The 23,759-nt window shown below is 48.6% G+C and overlaps 1 protein-coding gene across 1 annotated transcript in view; it reads right to left on the bottom strand.

Annotated features, from left to right (window-relative positions):
• Nucleotides 1-2,646: 2,646 nt before the first annotated feature.
• The window catches only part of LOC147115631 (palmitoyltransferase ZDHHC19-like), an 86,601-nt gene continuing 65,488 nt past the window's right edge, over nt 2,647-23,759 (bottom strand). Inside the window, exons 8-9 of the mRNA XM_085989821.1 lie at nt 16,455-16,530; nt 2,647-4,139 (exon numbers count right to left, since the gene is read on the bottom strand). Coding sequence (XP_085845947.1) covers nt 3,970-4,139; nt 16,455-16,530 — 246 coding nt within the window. The 3' untranslated portion in view covers nt 2,647-3,969. The remainder of the gene's footprint in view (nt 4,140-16,454; nt 16,531-23,759) is intronic.

Raw genomic sequence — 23,759 nt, 5'->3', positions numbered from 1 at the left:
AGAGTAAACTAGCAAGAGACATAAAACAGATTGTAAAAGCTTCTATAGGTATATAAAAAAGAGATTAGAGAAAATAAAAGTGAGTTCCTTATAGGCAGAGACAGGAGAAATTCTAATGGGGAATAAGGAAATGGCAGAGACATTAAACAAATATTTGTATCTGTCTTCACGGTAGAAGACACAACAAACATTTCGGAAATAGTGGGGAACCAAGGGTCTAGTGAGAATGAGGAACTTAAAGAAGTTGGTATTAGTAAAGGAATAGTATTGGTGAAATTAATGCAACTATAAGTCGACAAATCCCCTGGACCTGATGGCCTACCTCCTAGGGTTTTTAAAGAAGTGGCTACAGAGATAGTGGATGCATTGGTTTTGATCTGCCAGAAATCCCTAGATTTCAGAATGGTCCCTGCAGATTGAAAGGTAGCAAACGTAACCCCGCTATTCAAGAAAGGAGGGAAAGAGAAAGGAGGGAACTATAGGCCAGTTAGCCTGACATTAGTAGTAGGGAAAATGCTAGAATCTATTATTAGGCACGTGGTAACAGGGCACTTAGAAAATCATAATATGATTGGGCAGAGTCAACACAGATTTATGAAAGGGAAATTATGTTTGACAAATCTGTTAAGAGTTTTTTGAGGGTGTAACTAGCAGGGTAGAAAAGATGGAACCAGTGGATGTAGTGTATTTGGATTTTCAAAAAGCATTCGATAAGGTGCCACACAAGAGGTTATTACACAAAATTAGGGCTCATGTGATTGGGGGGTAAAATATTAGCATGGATTGAGGCTTGGTTAATGGACTGAAAACAGAGAGTAGAAATAAATGGGTAATTTTCGGGTTGGCAGGCTGTAACTAGTGGAGTGCCACAAGGGTCAATGCTTGAGCCTCAGCTTATCTATATTAATGATTTAGATGAAGGGACCGAGTGTAATGTATCCAAGTTTGCTGACGAGGCAAAGCTAGGTGGGAAAGTAAGCTGTGAGGAGGACGCAAAGGGATATAGACAGGTTAAGTGAGTGGGCAAGAACGTGGCAGATGGAATATAATGTGAAGAAATGTGAAGTTATCCACTTTGGTAAGAAAAACAGAAAAGCAGAGTATTTTTTAAATGGTGAGAGATTGGGAAATGTTGGTGTTCAGAGGGACCTGGGTGTTCATATACACAAATCACAGAAAGTTAACACGCAGGTGCAGCAAGCAATTAGGAAAGCAAGTGGTGTGTTAGCTTTTATTACAAAAGGATTGGAGTACAAGAGTAAAGACGTCTTACTGCAATTATATAGGGCCTTGGTGAGACCACACCTCATGTACTGTGTACAGTTTTGGTCTCCTTACCTTAGTGGGAGTGCAACAAAGGTTCACTATACTGATTCCTGGGACAGGGGAATTGCCCTATGAGGAGAGATTGAGTATACTAGGCCTATATTTCCCAGAGTTTAGAAGAATGAGAGGTGATCTCATTGAAACAGATAAAATTCTTAAGGGGCTTGATAGGGTAGATGCAGGGAGGATGTTTCTCCTGGCTGGGACTAGGGGTCACCATCTCAGAATAAAGAGTCAGCCATTTAGGACTGAGATGAGGAGAAATGTCTTCACTCAGAGGCTTGTGATTCTTTCTCTACCCCAGAGGGCTGTGGCTGCTCAGTCCTTGAGTATATTCAAGACAGAGATCATAGGTTTTTGGATACTAAGGGAATCAAGGGATATGGGGATAGTGCAGGAAAGTGGAGTTGAGGTAGAAGATCAGCCATGATCTTATTGAATGGCAGAGCAGGGTGGAAGGGCCAAATGGCCTACTCCTGCTCCTATTTCTTATGTTCTTATGGAAGTGCCCAAATCTAATGTATATAGGATCTTACTGTCATTCTGCGTTAGATTTGAATCCAGATGACACAGATAAAAGGCCAATGTACAACCTATTGCATCACTTGGTCATCTATTTTCTTATGTTCTAATATACTGGAGAAACAGTTCATTTAAGAAGTAAAAATGTATAACTGTAACACTTCAGAATTTACTTCTGGGTGTTCCACTGACCCCTGAAGGTTATCAGCTTTTCACCAAGACCCTGTTGAGCCCTTCCTCACCTACACACACAGGCAGAGGAAGGAACTATTGTGTAAGACAAGAATTTTCTCATGGCAGAAGAAGGAATAACACTTAATAGACTGCACACAAAGCTGCTCAGAACTTAAGAGAAGACTGGAAGCCATTAGAAAGAAATTTAAAAAATGAACCATTCACCAAAAATAAATGCAAACTGCTTTGGAGACCTCAGAGATACAATTAATGGTGATTCTATGTCAAATGCATAATAGTCAATAGTACATTATTAATAATAATCCACATAGTGCAGTCTACTTCAATTTCATAATTACAAATGGTAGTCAGAGAATTACACACGTGTTGTATGATAAGGAATTGACTATTTTTCTTTTTCATCAGTGAGGGAAAATCTAAATCAATAAATAGCTTGCTGGGTTTTAGAAATTGTAATTTGTTTAGAAATATATTAACAGTCAATGCACGGGAAATGTTAATCAGCAGGAAGTAGTTTTTTTTGTCTTGGATTAACGTCTCGTCAGTTAAAATGAAAACAAAATGGTTGCAAAACGTTTTGAAAAACACTTCATTCATTTATTGACGAGCTAATCTACACCAAACATGAGTGCATGTTATAATTCACAGCAATTTTTCAGAGATGGAACGACTTGTCTAACTGAACAGCTTTACATATACTCAATTATATACACTTTACATAAAGAAATCAAATTGGATGCTTAGAGGAAACATCTGGATTTTTTAAATGACCAAATGTGGCCAACTGAACATTTAGAGGCGATACGAGGCTAAACTTTTAGTTTTGATTTTGTATCCTGTACCAATCACAACTTGCAGTAACTCCTGTACCCGCCAACAGGACCTTTCTCAAATTGGATGCCTAATCACAAAGTTGTATGCTTTTTACATTTTGTTGTTGCAAAAGTGCTTTGTTATACAATTGTGCTTGCCAAAATTGGTATTTGTAACATTTTTGTGATATGAGGGATGGCACATGGAGGAGGGTAGAGGTAAACTAAATCCCCCTATTTTGAAGTCACACAATCAAATGAATCTCTTTGAACAGTTGAAATTGTTTCTGAGATATCACTCATAATTTCACTTAGTTTTGAGAAACTTTTGACCCCTCTCAATTTGTTTGGGACTGATTTGGGAAAGTAAAAGATTTTAAAATCTTTATTGGCACAGGTGACTGCTGCTGATCTGGGACTGAGGAGAATGTTAAGGGTGAAGAACACGTTGCTATCTGGTGGCATCACTATCATATTCTTTGGACATGAATATGTTAACATGGCGACTTGCATAGCTGTGCAACAAAGTGTATTGAAAACATAACACTGGCAGGATGTGGGGTTGTCTCTGTGATTTACAACAGGATAACATAGAATCATAGAAGGATACAGCACCGAAGGAACATATCCTGTTGTTGGCTGTGCAGTCATGGATCGATACCGAGTGACAGTCAGACAAATTCCCAAAATGCAAGGGGTGGAGCGGGGTAACTGAAATAGTGTGTCACCTAGGATCCTCTCTCACACCTCCTAGTGGCCAGCTTGACTGAAGTATTTGCAAAAATTGGGTCTCATGCTCTGGAAATAGTCTGTAGACTAGGGGGACTTAAAAAGGCCATGGGAAAAAATATTTCATTTGCAATGTTCTCAGAATAAGCTCACACTGTAAGTTTGAGATGTGATCGAAATACAAGCTTTTGAGGCACTGTTGAAAATCAGGCCTAAAATCAGCAAGGGCTGGTTATTTAGGGGTAATTACTGGGTAAAAGAGTGGTATTAGTAGTTGGTTTCCAGCCCTGCTATTTTGAGTTGTAATATGGATATTATACATTTACTGAGTAAAACAGACAGGTTATAAAAGTAAGGATTAGAGGTTCACTGAAACATGGCTTATTTAAACACGGCTCTCATTTAGGATGTAATTGATGGCTGGAATTAGCTTGTTTTCATTCATCTTGAAAGTCCACTTGCTGTTCTCCATGAGTGTATAGGGATCGACCTTCTGTACATCTGTAAAAGACAAGGGGCTGCAGTGCTGCTTTATTCCAAGGTGGGACAAACAAACTGATTATTAAACCTTGAAGGTCACTCTCAGTATTTTTCTCCCATGCTCATATGCTCTATAAGTTTAGCGTTTTGCATTGTTCTAGGACTCTGCTCTAAATAGAGAGCTGCAATATATCACCATTTACTGTGTAATATTTGTACGGTGTCTTGTATTATCATTCTAGAAAGATGTGCACTGATACTTCTGCCGACCTCCCCTCTCCCCCAGTTGTCATCCTCATCTTGTTTGATATCTTTGGAACCAGTGATGATAAAGGGAAATAATACAGCCTTTACCACTTCATTAAGATGGCCTAAGAGTGCTCCCCAGTGAAAGTGCAAAAATACCTGTACTGGTGAAATTAACTGTGATAAGTCCTTGATGTCTGCTCACGAAAAGAAATCCAGGATCATTTGATATTAAAATATGCTGTTTTCCTCAAAATTATGTGCTCAGAAAGGGGCACTGGTGTCAGGAGTGTTTAGCTTGTAAGTATGAAACTTCAGGTTACACAATATGATGCCATCATAAGAGTGCCAGGGGGAGAAATTCGGTATCGCCCCGTTTGGGGCGTAAGTATTGGGCGGGCGCGAAATTTTGCGCCCGGCGCAAATTATCGCCACCTACTGGTAAATTGGCCTGCTTCGCCCCAGGAGGTGCTTGGAGCGCTAAAACAGGCGCTGCTCGACTGTCTTAAGGTGCTAAGCCGGAGAAGCGAGGTGCTACCACCGAGGGCGGGCGCAGCGCAGGTGCAGCCAGTTAGCGATTGCACGCAGACACACTGGCGCCGGTCAGCTCTTAAAGGGGAGGTTCGATCTTGGATTGCAGCCACACCCTGCGCATCGGAGCCCTGATTCTCGGCCTGGACAGACCTGCTGCCACATTCTTAAGCCTAGGACCATGGAGAGGGCCAGGGAGCGAGCGCAGCGGTTCAGCGAGGGGGCCTTGCAGGTTCTGGTTGGCGCGGTGGAGCGCAGGCGATCTATCCTGTTCCCGGACAGTGGCAGGAGGCCGCTGCCCAACGACTATCGCAAAGCTTGGAGGGAGGTGGCTCACAGAGTGACCTCCAGCAGCATGGTGCCTAGGACCCCTGTGCAATGCAGGAAGAAGTTCAACGACCTCACTTGGGTCGTCAGGGTGAGTGCCCTTTTCAGAATCCTCTGCATCCCTGCATGTCGACCTCACTTTATGGCCAAAGGATCCTGAAAGCCCCAATGCCCAGCCCTCATCCAACACCTATGGCCCTTTCAGGAAACTCACACGCACATTCAGCACTTTACACAATGTAAGGGCTATTCGACCATGGGAGGCAGTGCAGCCAAGATCAGGACTTCACACTGTAAGGGCTATTCCACCATGGGAGGCAGTGCAGCCAAGATCAGGGCTTCACACTGTAAGGGCTATTCCACCATGGGAGGCAGTGCAGCCAAGATCAGGGCTTCACACTGTAAGGGCTATTCCACCATGGGAGGCATTGCAGCCAAGATCAGGGCTTCACACTGTAAGGGCTATTCCACCATGGGAGGCAGTGCAGCCAAGATCAGGGCTTCACACTGTACTCAGAGCCTGTCCTTTGTCTTGCAGGGCAAGCTGGCGCATAACAGGAGGCAGCAGCAATGGACCGGGGGAGGCCGGCCTCACCTTCAAGCCCTCACCGATCTGGAGCAGCGAGTCCAGCGGATTATGGCAGGCCGGATGATTGGCCCCGTCGCCACTGGAGATGCTGACCCCGTTATGGACAGCAATGGTAAGGTCATCACCTTTTTGACCTCTCTCCTTCCACTTGTGCATCACACCAGCATCCTTTGCCACTATCGAACAAATACAGTACATTGCAGCACTCATGCCTCCCTCGCTGCCACCCTGTCCTCATGCTAAAGCCACTCTTGTACCTCCCTGCTTTCAGATGCTGATTCGCCAAGTGAGGAGGCGGGCCCTCAAGCTGCCACTGTGAGTGACTCTGAAGGTGACAACGAGGAGGAAGCCGGACCATCAGTGCCACCCTCTACCGAGGCAACCCATGGCCATAATGGGGACACGTCTTCCCTGGAGGGGAGCAGGGGGGAATGGTCTGAGGAGGGTGAAGCTCTGGGGCCCAGCGGGCTGCAGCAACGCGGGGGGGGGGGGGCGGCGGTAGGGAAGCTCGGCGGCCTTCTCCCCGGAGGGAGAATCTGGCCTCAAGTCCTGCTACAGTGAGCGCAGAAGAGGTGCAGCTCCTCGCTGAAATGAGCGCCTAGGCGGAGCACAGGCACACTGAGCTCATGGCTGCAGTGGCAAGGATGCCCGAATCCATTGAGTCACTGGCAAGGAGTGTCCAGGACTTCGGCGCAGCACAGGCAAGGATTGTCCAGGACGTCGGTGCAGCACAGGCAAGGATTGTCCACGACGCCGGCGCAGCACAGGCAAGGAGTCTCCAGGACTTCGGCGCAGCACAGGCGGCTGCCACATAAGTGCTTAGTGCTGCAATGCAGTCAGTGGCTGGTCTCATGCAGACGCAGATTGAGGCCACACGAGCACTGATTGCTGCCACCCTCGCTGGATCGGGCACGAATCGCCGGGGCCCTCACCGCGCCACAGCAGGCCAGCAGTCTGTGCTTCAGCAGATTGCTCCGCATGCTGCAGTGCTGCCCCATGGGAGTGCCAGTGTGTCGTCCGAACAGGGAGTTGCTGTCCTGTCTCAGGATGACAGCATTCCTGCTGCCAACACTGTCACTTCTCCACTGCAGCTGCCACCACCTGTAGGACAGACCGCTGCCGCCCATGCAGAGTTGGAGCAGTCAGCAGCCGGGCCCTCTAGGCCCAGAGCTGGTCCAGGCCGTCCCTCAAGGGCATCTGCAGTTTCAGTTTCTGACACTCAGCAGCCTTCCCCCAGCCTTGCTGCAGCCACTGGGGTCCCATTGCGGAGGAGCTGCAGGGTGGGAAGGGGCGAATCTCGCAAGCGAAGCAGATCACCCTCGAAGGGCAAAAAGTAGGAGGTGTGGCAAAATGCTGTTAAATGTTTTATTGAAGGCCGAGGGTCGTGGTCATTTTTTGGTTACTGTTTTGGTCATTGTCTCCAGGTTGTGAGAGCCAGTTATGTGACTGACTGCTTTTTTTGGGGTTTCTCTCTATTACTTTGTCATGCGGGAAGGGCACACAGTTTGTTAAATAAAGAAGTATCTTTATTCAGAATGTGCATGTTTGCTCTTTGAACTATTTGTTGCCTTGACCGGCTTAGGGGTTGCGGCATGGTTCCATTCATGTTCTTTGAATGGCAGAAGCCATTCCCTCAGAGGGGGCCTAGAATCAACTTGCTATAAGCCGCTGACGGACGGCCCTTGCACTTTGTGCCTCCCTCCCGTCTTGGTGCTGCTGCTCCTCCTCCTCCTCCTCCTCTGCTGGTGCTCCAATGTCTGGTGGCAGTGGCTGAGTCGTGAGGATTGCCAGGTTATGCAGCATGCAGCACACAACAACGAAATGGGAGACTCGCTCAGGTGAGTACTGAAGGGCTCCTCCGGAATGGTCCAGACACCGGAACCGTTGCTTGAGCACGCCGATTGTGTGCTCAATGATGTTCCTGGTCGCTTGATGGCTCTCATTGTATCGTTCTTCAGCAGGGGTGCTGGGCGAACGGAGCAGGGTCATCAGCCAGGTGCACAGAGGATAGCCCTTGTCCCCGAGAAGCCAGCCTCCCGAGTGAGCCGGGGCCTCAAAGGTCTGCCACAGAAGTCTGGCGCAGGATGAAGGCATCGTGGCTGCTGCCTGGAAAGTGGGCATTGACAGCGACTATCAGCTGTCCGTGGTCACAGACCAACTGGACGTTCAATGAATGGAACCCCTTCCAGTTGCGGTAATCCTCGGCATTCTCTTGTGGCACCCGCAAAGCCACATGCGTGCAGTCAATGGCACCCTGGACCATGGGGAAGCCCGCTATTCTTGCAAATGCCACCGCGCGCTCTTGCTGCTTGTCTGGGGTCATGGGGAAGGAGATGTACTGACGTCTCCTTTTAAAGAGGGCATTCGGTACTTGACGGATGCAGCAATGCACCGCGAACTGGGAGATATTGGCAATGTCCCCAGTAGCAGATTGAAAGGAGCTGGTGGCATAGAAGTTGAGAGCCACTGTGACCTTCACTGCCACCGACAGAGACGTCCTGCTCCTCAGTTGAGGCTGCAGATCTGGCTGAAGCAGGTGGCAGAGCTCAGTGACCACCTCCTTGTTGAATCGCTCCTCAGACATATTGAGGTATGAGAACTGTTGGCGGAAAATCCTGGGACGGTAAGGTCTCGTGTGCCGACGCCTGTTGGCCCTCCTCCGTCTGGCCATGATTGGCACTCTCTCTCTGTGCCTCTGTGCCCTCTCAATGTAATGGAGAAGCCCAAAGTTCCCACCCATTGCAGCCCCCATAGTATGTGGCCACTCAAGGGTATGCCAGTGAAAAAGCAAACCAACTACAAAGTTCTGGTCAGAAGCCAAAAGTACCTCAGCGAGCGCTGACTCAATGCAGAAAGCTCTCTCCCTTTGACTTTCTGCAAATCTCTCTCTCTCTCACAGAAGGAATGGTCCAAAAATGGCTACCACAAAGAAGCCAGGAAGAGCCCCCTTTAAATAGCGCCCCCCCCCAGCCCCACAACGACTGGGAACCGTTCCAGTCAACCAGTCGCTGGGAGCGACAGGCGGAAAGGAGGGGGGCGCCACTGAATTTCCGGTTCAGGGCGCCCCAAGGGCGTTGCACCATGAAATGACATCAGGATCTGCGTGGGCAGCTGAGCGGGCGTTGCGGTTTAGCGCCGCCGCTAAATGTCCGCTCAATTTCGCGAGAGGTGCAGGTCTTGCCGCGCCCGGGCGCGAGCTAGCTTGCGCCCCACTTATCGCCCTCTTAAGGCGCTAACGGGTGGCGCAACCAACTGAATTTCTCCCTGCTAATGTTGTTCCATTATATCCTTGCTGAAGTTGTGCTGTTAAAGAAGGCAATGTAAAGCACATGAGCACTGCACGAGTGACAACTAAGAGGATTTCTGACAGTTTCATAAAAATACTCTATTCAGGGCTTCATTTCCTGTTCATTTGTTGATAATGAAAACACAGTATGTAGCTAGATGTAGAAGGAGAAATGACCGACAGAAGACTTTGTTTGTACAATGATGCCGCTCGACCTGTCATACACATTTACAGCACAGAAGGAGGCCAATCGGCCCATCATGTCTCTGCCGGCTCATTGCTGGAGCATTCCAAAAGTAATCCCACTGTCCTGCTTTCTTGATAGAAACATAGAAACATAGAAGATAGGAGCAGGAGTAGGCCATTCGGCCCCTCGAGCCTGCTCCGCCATTCAATGCGATCATGGCTGATCATCCAATTTCAGTACCCGGTCCCTGCTTTCTCCCCATACCCCTTGATCCCTTTAGCCTTAAGAAATATATCCAACTCCTTCTTGAATATATTTAATGAATTGGCCTCTACTGCCTTCTGTGGTAGAGAATTCCACAGGTTCACCACTCTCTGGGTGAAGAAATTCCTCCTCATTTCTGTCCTAAATGGCCTACCCCTTATCCTTAGACTGTGACCCCTGGTTCTGGACTCCCTGACCATCGGGAACATCCTTCCTGCATCTAGTCTGTCCAGTCCTGTCAGAATTTTATAAGTTTCAATGAGATCCCCTCTCATTCTTCTAAACTCCAGCGAGTACAAGCCCAATCGTCCCAATCTCTCCTCATACGTCATTCCTGCCATCCCAGGTATAAGCCTGGTGAATCTTCGCTGAACTCCTTCCATGGCAAGAATATCCTTCCTCAGATAAGGCGACCAAAACGGCACACAATACTCAAGATGTGGTCTCATCAAGGCCCTGTACAACTGCAGCAAGACATCCTTGTTCCTGTACTCAAACCCTCTCGCTACGAAGGCCAACATACCATTTGCCTTCTTAACCGCCTGCTGCACCTGCATGCTTACCTTCAGCGACTGGTGCACAAGGACACCCAGGTCTCGTTGCACTTCCCCTTCTCCCAATCTATTGCCATTCAGATAATAATCTGCCTTCCTGTTTTTGCCACCAAAGTGAATAACCTCACATTTATCCACATTATATTGCATCTGCCATGCTTTTGCCCAATCACCCAACCTGTCCAAATCATCCTGGAGTTTCTCGGCATCCTCCTCACAGCACACACGCCCACCCAGCTTTGTGTCGTCTGCAAATTTGGAGATATTACATCTAGTTCCCTTGTCTAGATCATTAATATATATCGTGAATAGCTGGGGTCCAAGGACCGATCCCTGTGGTACCCCACTAGTCACTGCCTGCCACTCGGAAAAAGACCCGTTTATTCCAACTCTTTGCTTTCTGTCTGCCAACCAGTTCTCTATCCAAGTCAATACCTTGCCCCCAATCTCATGTGCCTTAACTTTACATGCTAATCTCTTATGCGGGACCTTATCAAAAGCCTTCTGAAAGTCCAAATACACCACATCCACTGGTTCTCCTTTATCTATTTTACCAGTTACATCCTCAAAAAATTCCAGTAGATTAGTCAAGCATGATTTACCTTTTGTAAATCGATGTTTACTTTGTCCGATCCTGTCACTGTTTTCCAAGTGCTCTGCTATTACATCTTTTATAATGGACTCTAGCATTTTCCCCACTACCGATGTCAGGCTTACTGGTCAGTAATTCCCCGTTTTCTCTCTACCACCTTTTTTGAATAGTGGGGTAACATTAGCTACCCTGCAATCCATAGGTGCTGTTCCAGATTCCATCGAATGTTGGAAGATGATCAGCAATGCATCTACTATTTCTAGGGCCACTTCCTTAAGTACCCTAGGAGGTAGATTATCAGGCCCTGGGGATTTATCGGCCTTCAATCCCATCAATTTCCCTAACACCATTTCCCTACAACTACTGATTTCTTTCAGTTCCTCCCTTTCATCAGACCCTATGTTCCCCAACATCTCTGGGAGGCTATTTGTGTCCTCTTTTGTGAAGACAGAACCAAAATATGTATTTAATTGGTCTGCCATTTCTTTGTTCCCCATTATAAATTCCCCTGATTCTGACTGCAAGGGACCTACACTTGACTTCACCAATCTTTTTCTCTTTACATATCTATAAAAGCTTTTACAGTCAGTTTTTATGTTCCCTGAAAGCTTACTCTCATATTCTATTTTCCCCTTCTTAATTAATCCCTTTGTCCTCCTTTGTTGAATCCTAAACTGCTCCCAGTCCTCAGGTTTACTGCTTTTTCTGGCCAATTTATATGTCCTCTCCTTGGATCTTATGCTATCCCTAATTTCCCTTGTTAGCCACGGTTGAGTCACCTTTTTTGTTTTATTTTTATGCCAAACTGGGATGAACAAATTCTGTAGTTCATCCATGCGGTCTTTGAATGTTTGCCATTGCCTATCCACCGTCAACCCTTTGAGTGACATTCCCCAATCAATCCTACCCAACTCGCGCCTCAGACCATCGTAGTTTCCTTCATTTAAATTGAGGACCCTAGTCTCTGAGTCAACTACTTCATTCTCCATCTAAATGAAGAATTCGATCATATTATGATTGCTCCGACCCAAGGGGCCTCGTACAACAAGATTGCTAATTAATCCTTTCTCGTTACATAATACCCAGTCTAAGATGGCCTGATCTCTGGTTGGTTCCTCGACATATTGGTCCAGGAACCCATCCCGTAAACACTCCAGGAATTCCTCCTCCACAGTATTGTTACTAATTTGGTTAGCCCAATCTATATGTAGATTAAAGTCACCCATGATGGCTGCTGTGCCCTTTTGCATGCTTCTCTAATTTCCCTTTTAATGCCATCCCCAACCTCCGCATTACTGTTTGGAGGTCTATATACCACTCCCACTAACGTTTTCTGCCCCTTGGTATTTCTCAGTTCTACCCATACAGATTCCACATCATCAGAGCTAATATCCTTCCTTACAATTGTGTTAATCCCTTCTTTAACCAGCAATGCTACCCCACCTCCCTTTCCTTTTTGCCTATCTTTCCTGAATATTGAATACCCCTGGATGTTGAGTTCCCAGCCTTGGCCACCCTGGAGCCATGTTTCCGTAATCCAAATCAAATCATATTCGTTTACCTCTATTTGCGCAGCTAATTCATCCACCTTATTACGAATGCTCCTTGCATTAAGACACAAGGCCTTCAGGCTTGTTTTTTTAACGCTCTTAGACCTATTAGAATTATTATTTAATGTGGCCATGTTTGACTTAAACCGTTGATTTCTCTGACTGCCACTTTTGTTTTTCTCCTTCCTATCTTTTGCTTTTATCCTTGTTTCCCTTTCCTCTGTCCCGCTGCTCAGGTTCCCAACCCCCTGACATTTTAGTTTAAACCCTCCCCCAGAGCACTAGCAAACACTCCCCCTAGGACATCGGTCCCGGCCCTGCCCAGTGCAAACCGTCCGGTTTAAACTGGTCCCACCTCCCCCAGAACCGGTTCTAATGTTCCAGGAATTTGAATTCCTCCCCCTCGCACCATTCCTCTAGCCACGTATTCATCTGAAATATCCTTCTATTTCTATTCTGACTAGCACGTGGCACTGGTAGCAATCCTGAGATTACTACCTTTGAGGTCCTATTTTTAAATTTACCTCCTAACTCCCTATATTCAGCTTTTAGGACCTCATCCCGTTTTTTACCTATATCATTGGTACCTATATGCACCACGACAACTGGCTGTTCACCCTCCCCTTCCAAAATGTTCTGCAGCCACTCTGAGACATCCTTGATCCTTGCACCAGGGAGGCAGCACACCATCCTGGAGTCTCGTTTGCAGCCGCAGAAACGTCTATCTATTCCCCTTACAATAGAATCCCCTATTACTATAGCGCTACCCCTCTTTTTCCTCCCGTCCTGTGCAGCAGAGCCACCCCTGGTGCCAGGAAGTTGGCTGCTGCTGCCTTCCTCTGAAAAGCCATCCCCCCCAACAGTACTCAAAGTGGTGTATCTGTTTGAGAGGGGGATGTCCACAGGGGACTCCTGCACTACCTGCCTGCTCCTAGTACTCTGCCTGTTGGTCACCCCTTCCCTTTCTGCCTGTCCAACCTTTGCCTGTGGTGTGACCAACTGCTGAAACGTGATTTAACCTTGTATCTTGCTCTGCTTCAAATATTTATCCACACTTCCCTTAAAAGAAGCCTCAACCATTCCCTGTGGCAAAGCATTCCATGATCCAACAATCCTTTGTGTAAAGAAATTTTTCCTAACCTCTCTCCTCACTCTCTTAATGACAATTTTAAGTGGATAACCCCTTGTCATTGACTTCCTAACCAGAGGAAATAGTCATCCCCCAATCACTCTCAAAATTTTTCATAAGTTTAAAAACCTCTATTAAATCTCTTAACTATCTCTGCTTCATTGGAAATAGTCCCAGTAGCTCAAGACTCTCCTCATAACTATTGCAGCATCATCACACTATACAGTCTGTATGGCTTTAGTGTCCTTTCCATGATGGGATGCCCAAAATTCCACACACTACTGTAGCTGTGGCCTTTACTCTTGTCTCTATGCCTTTATTTATAAAACCCAAAATTCTATTGGCCTTTTTTGGGGCTTTATTTACCTGTACATTTACCAGGGACTTGAGCACACAAAGCTAGGCTGACACTCCAGTGCAGTGCTGAGGGAGTGCTGCACTGTCGGAGGTGCCGTCTTTCGGATGAGACGTTAAACCGAGTCCCCGTCTGTTTTCTCAGGTGGACGTAAAAGATCCCCCGGCACTATTTCGAACAAGAGCAGGGGAGTTATCCCCGTTGTCCTGGACAATATTTCTCCCTCAACCAACATAACAAAAACAGATTATCTGGTCATTATCACACATTGCTGTTTGTGGGACCTTGCTGTGCGCAAAACTGGCTGCTGCGTTTCCCACATTACACCAGTGAATCCACTTAAAAAAAAAAGTACTTCATTGGCTGTAAAACACTTTGAGATGTCCGGTGGTCGTGAAATGCACTATATAACTGCAAGTCTTTCTTTCTTTTGTACTCGCACTTTCAGAGAATTATTATTGAACTGCTAGGTCTTTTGGTTCATCTAGACCCTTCGGTGTCTTTCCATTGAGGGTATACTCACATTCCTTGTTCTTTATCCCAAAATATATTACCTCACACTTATCCACATTAAGTCGCATCTACCACCTGATGGTCCATGCCACTAACTGATGTCTTTCATAGTCCTTCTCACTACATTTGTGTCATCAGTAACTTTTGAGATTGTGTTCCCTATACCCAAGTCCAAATTAACTATATACACCAAGAACCATAGTGGACTCAGCAGTAGTCCCTGGGACATGCCACTATCAACAATTCTCCAGTCCGAGCAACACTCTGTCTCTTCATTTCCTGTCCGTCAACCCTAACTTTATATCTGCAGTGCTACGTTTCCTCTTATATCATACGCCTACATTTTACTACCGAGCTTCTTGTGAGACACCTTATCAGGCACCTTCTGACAATCCATATATACTCCAACCTGCAGGCCCCTGCTACCCCGCCATTGCCCTCCTCCCATTTGTTTTCCCCAAACCCAGACTTACCTGTGGAAATTGGAAAGGCCTGGATTGGAAAGCTAGTTGGGGTTGCCCGCAGCTCGCTGCTATTACTATAACGAGGCTCTCTGGCACAGACACGATGGGCTGAATGGCCTCCTTCTGTGCCATAAATTTCTATGATTCTATGATACATCTACTGCATTCCTGTTATCTATCCAATCAGTCACTTCTTAAAATAAATCAGATGCCTTTAATAAATCCATGCCAGCTGTCCTTGATTAACTCATGCATTTCTAAATGCTCTCCAATTTTATCTTGGCAGTTTCCTGACATTTTCATTCTCAAGATATCCTCAGTGTTATCCAGTTACCAGTGCCAGGGCACCAGAAAACTCTGGTTCATAATTGAGATTTGGAAATTCATTTGGGATCCTGCTGTTAAGAAATGGAGACTTCCCACTGGATGCAAACTCATCCCTCCCAGAAAAGTTTCATTATGTATCATGACCCCATCATTGTTTTTTCTGTTGCTAAAACCACAAAACAACTTTGAAAAAGTAATAACTAAAATTGAAAAATTACATATTCAAAAGGAAATAACGCAAAAAATCTAAAAAAAAACTTCAAAGGGCCATTTTATGGAATATGAAAGATTTTTGCTGGGGTGTTCTACAGAGATCTGTTTTAAAAAAAAATGAAGCCTTGAATTATACAGTGGGATGCTAGAATACTTTTAATGGCTTTGTCTAAAATTTCTCTCTTTGTGAAGCGTTAACCCATTTACAATAAAGGGATTGGCTATTATCCTACAGTGCAATTTCATGGCCTTATTAAGAATTATTAGGGCCCTGGGCACAAAGAACATTTGGGGCTCCTCCCCACCCCCCACATAACCCCTGCCAACCCATTAAAACTCAAACATGTACTAAAAGGCATGACAAAATAGGCTCTTAGAATGTTTACACACAGCTTTAATAATAAAGCAAATCATAACCACAATTTTAAATGCTAGAATATTTTGATCCAGCGATTGTGTACAGTTTTTCTGCATTATGGTGAGTTTTACTGGGGCCCCCATAATTGAATGGGGCCTCTGGACACGGGCCCTGTTGGCCCATGTGTTAATCCGCCCATGCCTACAACATGCCCTCTCTTGCAAACTCCCTGATACGTGACAGCAGTGACTTCTCACAAACTACTGCATAGATTATATTTTAAAAATAATACAGTTCAGCGTCTTCCACAAATGCATCTGTGGATTTAATCTGAAATATCAACCAACAGGAAGATAAACCGTGGATTTTCCTGAAAGTAAAACATATTCTTTTCCCATTATTCTAAACCTTCTATTCTAAAGAAAGGTTGAAGGCTCATTTGCAGCAGCAGTTTGCTTTTATTCTTCAAAACTGATCTTCCTGCCGTAGTCACAGAGTCCCACTCTGCGAAATCACAGCAGAAATCTCAAACTCATGACCTGTACTGAGATAAACACAAAATGGCAGACGTTCTTTCAGATACCCTGCCGTGCAGCGCAGTGCAGTGACATCATGGTGGAGAGGAACAGGTAGAACGTGAGCAGTACAGAAATACAAAGTGATCACTTTCAATTCAGTGCAGCCAACTTTCTGCTTTAATACCTAGAAAGATAAAAATGGAGTTAAATCATGAGTTTTTATATTGCTGGAATTTTTGGTTATTGCTTTTAATTTCTGCACCAAAATATTGTGGGGTGTTGCAGCTTTATCAGTCATTGTGACTTGAAGGGTTAAAAGGAATAAAGAGTAAAACAATAATTTCATAGTATGGTTTTCAATATGTGTGTTAAATAAAACTACTGTACCTCGAGTTGCCTTTGTGGTTGTTTCCTTTTTCATTGCCTTTTTACTTCTAATTAGATTTCCAGCTTTGATGTCAGCCTGTAAATACAAGGAGGATGATTACTACCCACACACCCATGTCTATCAATGGGGTGACGAAAATGTTGTTTCCCTTAACTCTTTAAAGACCAAGGGCTAAAAATTGAGTAGTGCCCCAGAAAAATTAGCACCCCTGCGCCGGAAATTGAGTGGTCGTGCCTCAAGAGGGAAGCGGGGCACTACTGGAAGTGCCCTGCATCCCTCTTGGGGCGCTGTGAGTCAATATTGCGGCGTTATGTGCCGCAGTGCCACACGCTGTGCCACATCGCGCCGCTGTATTGCAGGCCTTCCTCCCCTTCTTAAAGGGGAGGGGCCTTGTGCAGCGCGACCTGGGGCCCAGCTGGGCCCCCGGGGATTGGGAGTGCAGGCAAAAGAGCCCGGCACTCAAGAGAAGTGCCGGGCTCTTGGAGCGCAGCCAGCACTCCGCGTTGGGGGGGAGGGGGGGCATTTCAGGAGGTCTGGGACGGGAGCACAGGCAGGTGCTGGCAGGCGGCCAGCAACAAAAATGGCCGCCCCGCACCTCATCTTTAAATTGCGCCTCCTCAGCCGCAGGTAGGCCCCCCTGACCCCGTCAGACATAGCGTCCGGCGGTAAGTCAGGGGGCGCTCCCGAAGGTCGTGGCCGGGGCGTGAGCGGGGCGCTGCACACACCAATGACGTCATTGCCAGCGGCACAGCGCCGCAGGGTGCTACCAGTTAGCGCCACCACTAACCTGCCGCTGAATTTTGCGGGAGGCGTGGGCAGTGCCGCGCCCAGGCGCTGGTTGCTTTGCGTCCTGTTAGCGCCCTCTTAAGGCGCTAACGGGAGGCGCAACCAACTGAATTTTCCTCCCCAATTCTTGACATCACTTGCTAATCCAAACAATAGATATCGGCCTAGAAATTCAGCTGTTTGCGCCAGCCGTTAGCGCCAGATTTCCGGCGCTATCCACTTAGCGGCCGGGCACCGCCGGACCTGCGCCTACGCCGAAATTCAGCTGGGCTTTAGCGCCGGCGCAAAGTGTTAGCGCCCGCTCAGCTGCGCGCGCATCTTATGACGTCATTCCGTCGTGCAACGCCGTTTGTGCGCCCCAAACCGGAAATTCAGTGGCGCCCGGCCGATGTGGGCGTGGCGCTGCTAAGAACTGTGAAATGGAACTCAACAGAGGCCCTGTGGGATTCGGGGAGCGCTAATTAAAGGGCACATCCACTCACCCATAAAAGCCAGCCATTTCGCTGCAATGACTTTACTGCTTTGGATTTCTGCACAGAGAGCAAGGCACAGAGATTACTGATTTCGGACACCATAGGAGAGGTATTTTTGGCTTCTAGCCAGTGCTTTGACATTTGCATCCTTGTGATTTTGCTGTTTGGAACTTTGTAATGGGGGCTGCATGGGGGGCCAACCCTCAGTTGCTACATTTTGTGCGAAGGGCTCGCAGACGCTTTGAGAGAGGGCCAGGCATGCCTAGACGCAGAGGGGCCATTAGGCGTCGCCAACGTAGGCCTTACCCAGTCAGGCAATACCGGGAGCAGGTCTCATATCTCACCATGACTGCGGCGCATTGTGTTAAGAGGCTGCGCTTCAGAAGGGAGGTGGTTGGAGAGATCTGCCAGCTGCTTCACGCAGATTTGCAGCCACAGCTCATGTCCAGGGCGTCTCTCTCGGTGGAAGTGAAGGTCACGGTGGCTCTCAGCTTTTATGCAAGCGGCTCCTTCCAAGCCGCTGCTGGGGACATTGTGAACATCTCCCAGTTCGCCGCGCATCGCTGCATCCGACAGGTCACCGAAGCACTTTTCGCGAGGAGGCACCAATTCATCTCCTTCCCCATGACCCAACACAAGCAGGAGCAGCGTGCAGTCGGATTTGCCAGGATCGCGGCCTTCCCCATGGTGCAGGGCGCCATTGACTGCACGCATGTGGCTATGCGGGCACCTATCCACAATGCCGAGCAATACCGCAACCGGAAGGGCTACCATTCCCTAAATGTGCAGCTGGTGTGTGACCACAGGCAGCGCATCCTAGCTGTCAATGCCCGCTTCCCAGGAAGCAGCCACGATGCCTTTATCCTGCGCCAGACTACTGTGGCTGACATGTTCCAGGCACAGCCTCCACCAAGGGGATGGCTTATCGGGGACAAGGGCTACCCTTTGTGCACATGGCTCATGACCCCGCTCCGCGCGCCCAGGACCCCAGCGGAGCTGGCATACAACGAAAGCCATCAAGCCACAAGGAACCTAATAGAGCAAATGATAGGCGTCCTCAAGCAACGGTTCCGTTGCCTGGATCATTCGGGCGGGTCTCTTCAGTATTCGCCGGATAGAGTCTCCCAGTTCGTCGTGGTGTGCTGCATGCTCCACAACCTGGCTATCCGCAGGACTCAGGCACTGCCACCTGACATTGGCCCACCACCTCAGGAGGACGAGCAGGAGGACCCTGAGGAGGAGGAGCACCAGGCCAGGAGGGAGCGACAAGGTCCAAGGGCCGTCCGCCGGGGGCTTATTGCTCGACACTTCTAGGCCCCCTGTCAGGGAATGGCCTGGGCCACTGAACGCAGCTGAAGGCAGCCGCTCCGCAAGCCCTCAGCCGGTTAACCCAACAACCACTTGAAACATGACACCTGCACATGGTGAATAAATAAACATCTTTATTTCAAAAACTCAGGGCCCTTCCCACATGGAAGAGCAAAACAGAGAAGACCCCCAAAAAACAGTCACAAACTTCTGTCACTCCCAAAACCTGGAGAGGACTAACAAAACATCAACATCCAAATGGCCTTCCTCACTGGCCTAACAAAAACAAGCCCCCCCCACAACACAAACACCCCCATAAAACCAAACAACATAATGCCCCCCAGAACAGAAGCCCCCGCATCACCCAAACCCTCGCTCACCACACTCTATTCGGTGTGGCGAGAGGGCGAGTCCGTCGACAGCCGTCTTTTGCCCCGGCCCCTCCTGCTGCTGCGCCTCAAGCTGGGCCGTGAGGCTGTGGCGAGGCTGGGGGAAGGATATTCAGGGCGACAAGGCGTCTCGCCAGATGCCCTTGGGGGTCGGCCTACACGAGGGCGGGCCCGGGAGGGGCCGGCTGGTGGCTGCTGCAGCTGTGGGTGGCCCTCTTCACTGCCTGCAGCAGCTCCTTGTACCCTGGCTGGGGGAGTGGCAGGCTCGCCTGCACCAATGGGGACAAGGTGGGTGATGCCAGGCGCGCGCTGCTCGCCAGACACACGTGCACTCGGGCGGCCTGGCCGGGGAGCAAGCGCGCCAAACTGTTGGTCGCCAGACCGGTGTGCGGCAGCAGGGCGGCGGCTGGCCTGGCGACGCCTCCGCGCCAGTGCGAGGGTGGCAGAAGTCAGTGCCCCAACTGCGCCGGCATGTGCCCGCATCTGCAGTGCCATTGTCTGCCCAGCACCTCTCAGCTGGCGACTGGCGTGCTGCGCTGCCTCGAGTTGTTGCACGCCCCTCTCATGCGCTGCCACAAGGAGCTCCACCCCCCTGGCGTGCGCTGCTGCGATTTGCTCCAGCCCCCTGGCCTGGGATTGGCCGAAAGCCACCACACTTTGTGCGAGGCTTTCGATGGCGTGAGGCATCTGTGCCACCACCTCCATGAATTCGATGTGCCGCCGCTCCGACGCCGCCGGCATCTCGTCCAGGAGGCGCACCTCCTGGGCGACGTTCGAGTCCGGACTGGAGGGCGCCTCCACCCTCTGGCCAGAAGGCTGGCGTGCCGCCGGAGCCTTGCCGCGTGCGGCCACGCCACTGGGAGCAGGTTCTGCCCTCCCCTCCACCACCTCCCCCCTCTGGGCAGAAGGCTGGCGTGCCGCCGGAGCCTTGCCGCGTGCGTCCATGCCACTGGGACCAGGTTCGGGGCTCCCCTCCCCTGCCTCCCCCTGGCTCTCCGGCACGCCAGACGTCTCCCCTTCATTGCCATCTCCTGGAGCGGAGGAGGGTTCCCCCGAGGTGGCGCATTCCTGCTGCTCCTCGACGTCCTCCTCCTCCGAGGGCCTGGCTGTCTGGGCTTCAGGGAGCACCTCCTCCTCACCAGCTGAAAGCAGGAAGGCACAAGTGTAGCTTTAGAGTGAGGACAGGCCGACAGCGAGGGAGGCCGCACTGGTGCATTATGCGCATTTTTCGGCCAGTGGGGAAGGATGTAGATCTGATGCGCGAGGGCAAGGAGAGAGGTGCACCCGGTCCTGTCCTTACCAGTAGGTTCCAGTATAGGATCGGCGTCGCCGAGCGCCACAGGCCCAGTCACCGGGTGACGCAGGAGTCGGGCCACCCTCTCTTCCAGAACCGTTAGCTCCTGGTAATCGCGAGGGCCTCCACCAGTGACACGCAGGCTCCTGGCGTTCCTCGCCAGCTTGGCCTGCAAGAGAAAGGAGGGTGTCTAAGTACAGTGTGGTGCCCCGTTGGTGTGTGTGAGTCCTCCCATGATGGAATAGCTTGGACAGTGTGGTGCCCTGTTGCTGTGTGTGAGCCCTCCCATGGTGGAATAGCTTGGACAGTGTGGTGCCCTGTTGCTGTGTGTGAGGCCTCCCATGGTGGAATAGCTTGGACAGTGTGGTGCCCTGTTGCTGTGTGTGAGGCCTCCCATGGTGGAATAGCTTGGACAGTGTGGTGCCCTGTTGCTGTGTGTGAGGCCTCCCATGGTGGAATAGCTTGGACAGTGTGATAAGTGCAGAAAGAGCTATTGATTAACATGCAAGTGCCATTGCAGCGGCAGGAGGGCTGGGCATTAGACCTTTGATGTCCCTTTGGCCCTAATGGGAGGTGCACATGCAAGGATGAGGGGGACACTGGAAAGGGTACTCACCTTGACCAGCCGACATAGGTCATTGTATTTCTTGCGGCACTGGTCCGCACTCCTGGGAACATCGGAGTTGGAGGAGACCCTCCGGGCAATTTTGGTCCACGCCTCCCTGAACTGGCTCCTGGGAGCCTTCCTGCCACTAGCCGGGCACACGACCCGTCTTCTCTTGCGTACCCCATGAAGGAGCACACCCAGCGCATGGTCAGAGAACCGCTGGGCTCTTTCACGGGCCCTCTCCATTACCTCCAGGCGTTGATTTGGTACACAACCAGTCCTGAGGCCTAGTTGCAGGGCTACAGCATGCAGGGCGTGGCTGCAGTCAAAGTTGACCCTTCCCCCTTTAAGAGCTGGCCGGCGTCAGGGTGCCTGCTGACACTCACCACATGGTCGCACCTGCGCTGCGCCCGGAATCGGCGTTATCAGGCCGCATCGCCGGATTAGCGCCTGAACACAGGGTTCCAACGCCTATTGCAGCGCTCGGCCAAAAAGTTGGCCAAATCTACTGAATTTCGGCGAGCTCGCCTGCACTTTCCGGCGGCTGCTAAATTCGCCGAGCGCCCGACTTTAGCGCCGCAATAGCGTCCGAACTGAATTTCTAGGCCACCACCTCTTACCTTTGATGGCTTCAATCTTAGTTCTTGGCCTCACTATTTCCTCTGATCTGAAATGGAAGTCGCATATCTCCCTCACTCCTAAAACTGACTCAAAAAAGCTTGGTTTCCTCTTTTGTACCAAACTTTTCTTTTCCCCTCAACCACTTTTAACTTTCTGTAAAGTTCTGCCCAAGACATGAATATTGTTTTACTATCTGGGGAGGCTCTATGAACCTCTCTTTCACACTCTTAAGCAGTGTACAAGAAAAGCGTTGTCATTCTCATAGATGATCCTTCTCTCTCCTCTAGCCTTCGGATTTTTTGTTTGAAAACTTTCTTCTTTTTATCTATTTTATCAATATATTATGGCGCAATTTCCTCCCATATGGTAAGAAACAGGTGTGAATGTGGTCAGCTCCTTTTCATAATTATGCATAGTTCCAGGTGCAGATTTAGACAAATATAGGGAGCAGAGTAGGGGTGGGAGTGAAAATTTAAGAAATTTAAAGGGATACAGGGCTGTTCCATATGTTACAAGTGTACCCGCAATTAAAATACGCCAATAAGGATGGCACGATCAATGACGGTACCTGTCTGTTAAGGCCTCATATGGTCTCTCGGATTTGTCTGATTTACACTCAGAAATTGAGTGTACCCAAGTAGAAAATCCAGGCTCTCTTACTGTAATTCATCCTTTTCTCAGACCTCAAAGCAATGGAACTTCTCACCAGCCTAAATCTGCCCTTCCTCCTACAGCTCATGGTTTTGAAATTTTAATGTGGCGTCACCAAACCATTAATTCTTAATTGGGTCTCATCTTCTCATCCTACTCTTTTCAACCTTGGTGGTGTCTAACGCTATAGAGCTTGTTCCTTTAACTTGGTGCCTCAATAAATAAAAACCCTTACTTCAGGAAGCATCTGTTAAATCCTCGTAGCTCAACTAAATCTATCAATCTATACATTTAAAATTATTATGTTCATCTACAAAAAGCTATCGTAAGTCCTAATTAGTGTGAAATGAAGCTAATGCTGGAAACATTTAAATACTTCAAAGAGAAATTCTGTGCCATGCTCTTTTCAACCACATTGTTTTTGAAATCCTGCATTAAAATTTATCTTCTGAAAGTTAAAAAATTAAAATGAGATTGATGATGAGCTTCAAAAACAATTTTGTGCCATTGTAGGAATGGTCAAATTCCTATCTAGAGATTGAGTTCGACGCAGGCAATCAATCAAAAAGGGTTCTAATGTCAAACTAACGAGTTTAAACAGATTGATGCAAGAGAACTATGAATACAGCTCTTAACAGGTCGGAGGCTCCATGAGGACTGCTCGGCGGTCCCGTGGATGGCGTCATGATGTCATCACGTTTTTCCCGTGTTTGGGTGATCATGTGATTAGTGGCATGACGTCATCGCGTTTGCCCGCGCTCTTAAAGGGACCGCGCACTGTACATGCAAATAGTATATACAATGGTACAGATTTAGTCTGTAGCTAACACATCGTTAAAGGGAATTATGTACAGTTGTTCAGAGTCCCTCAGTGGCTCTGCCACATGCGCCCCCCCAGAATTGTCTCTAACGGAAAAAGTCAAATGGTGAGGGGGCCTGACAAGCCTATCAGAACGACTCCTGTATTCCCGAAGCGGAAGCTGTTGGACGGCGGGCGGTCTGGCGGGTGGTTGCAATTGTTCTGGCATGACGACGGTGGGCGGCCGACCTCGTCTCGGTGGCTGTGCGGTCTCGACGGGACGGTCATAGTCCAGGTGTGCTGGCTTCAAACGGTCGATCGAAATGTGGTCCGGTTTACCACCGACATCCACCTTGAAGGTTTTGTCTCCTGCCTC

Source organism: Somniosus microcephalus, chromosome 6, assembly GCF_052327205.1.
Source record: "Somniosus microcephalus isolate GS21.2 chromosome 6, FLI_Smic_1.0, whole genome shotgun sequence".
Lineage (NCBI taxonomy): Eukaryota > Metazoa > Chordata > Chondrichthyes > Squaliformes > Somniosidae > Somniosus > Somniosus microcephalus.
This window is presented reverse-complemented; position numbering and strand designations above follow the sequence as displayed.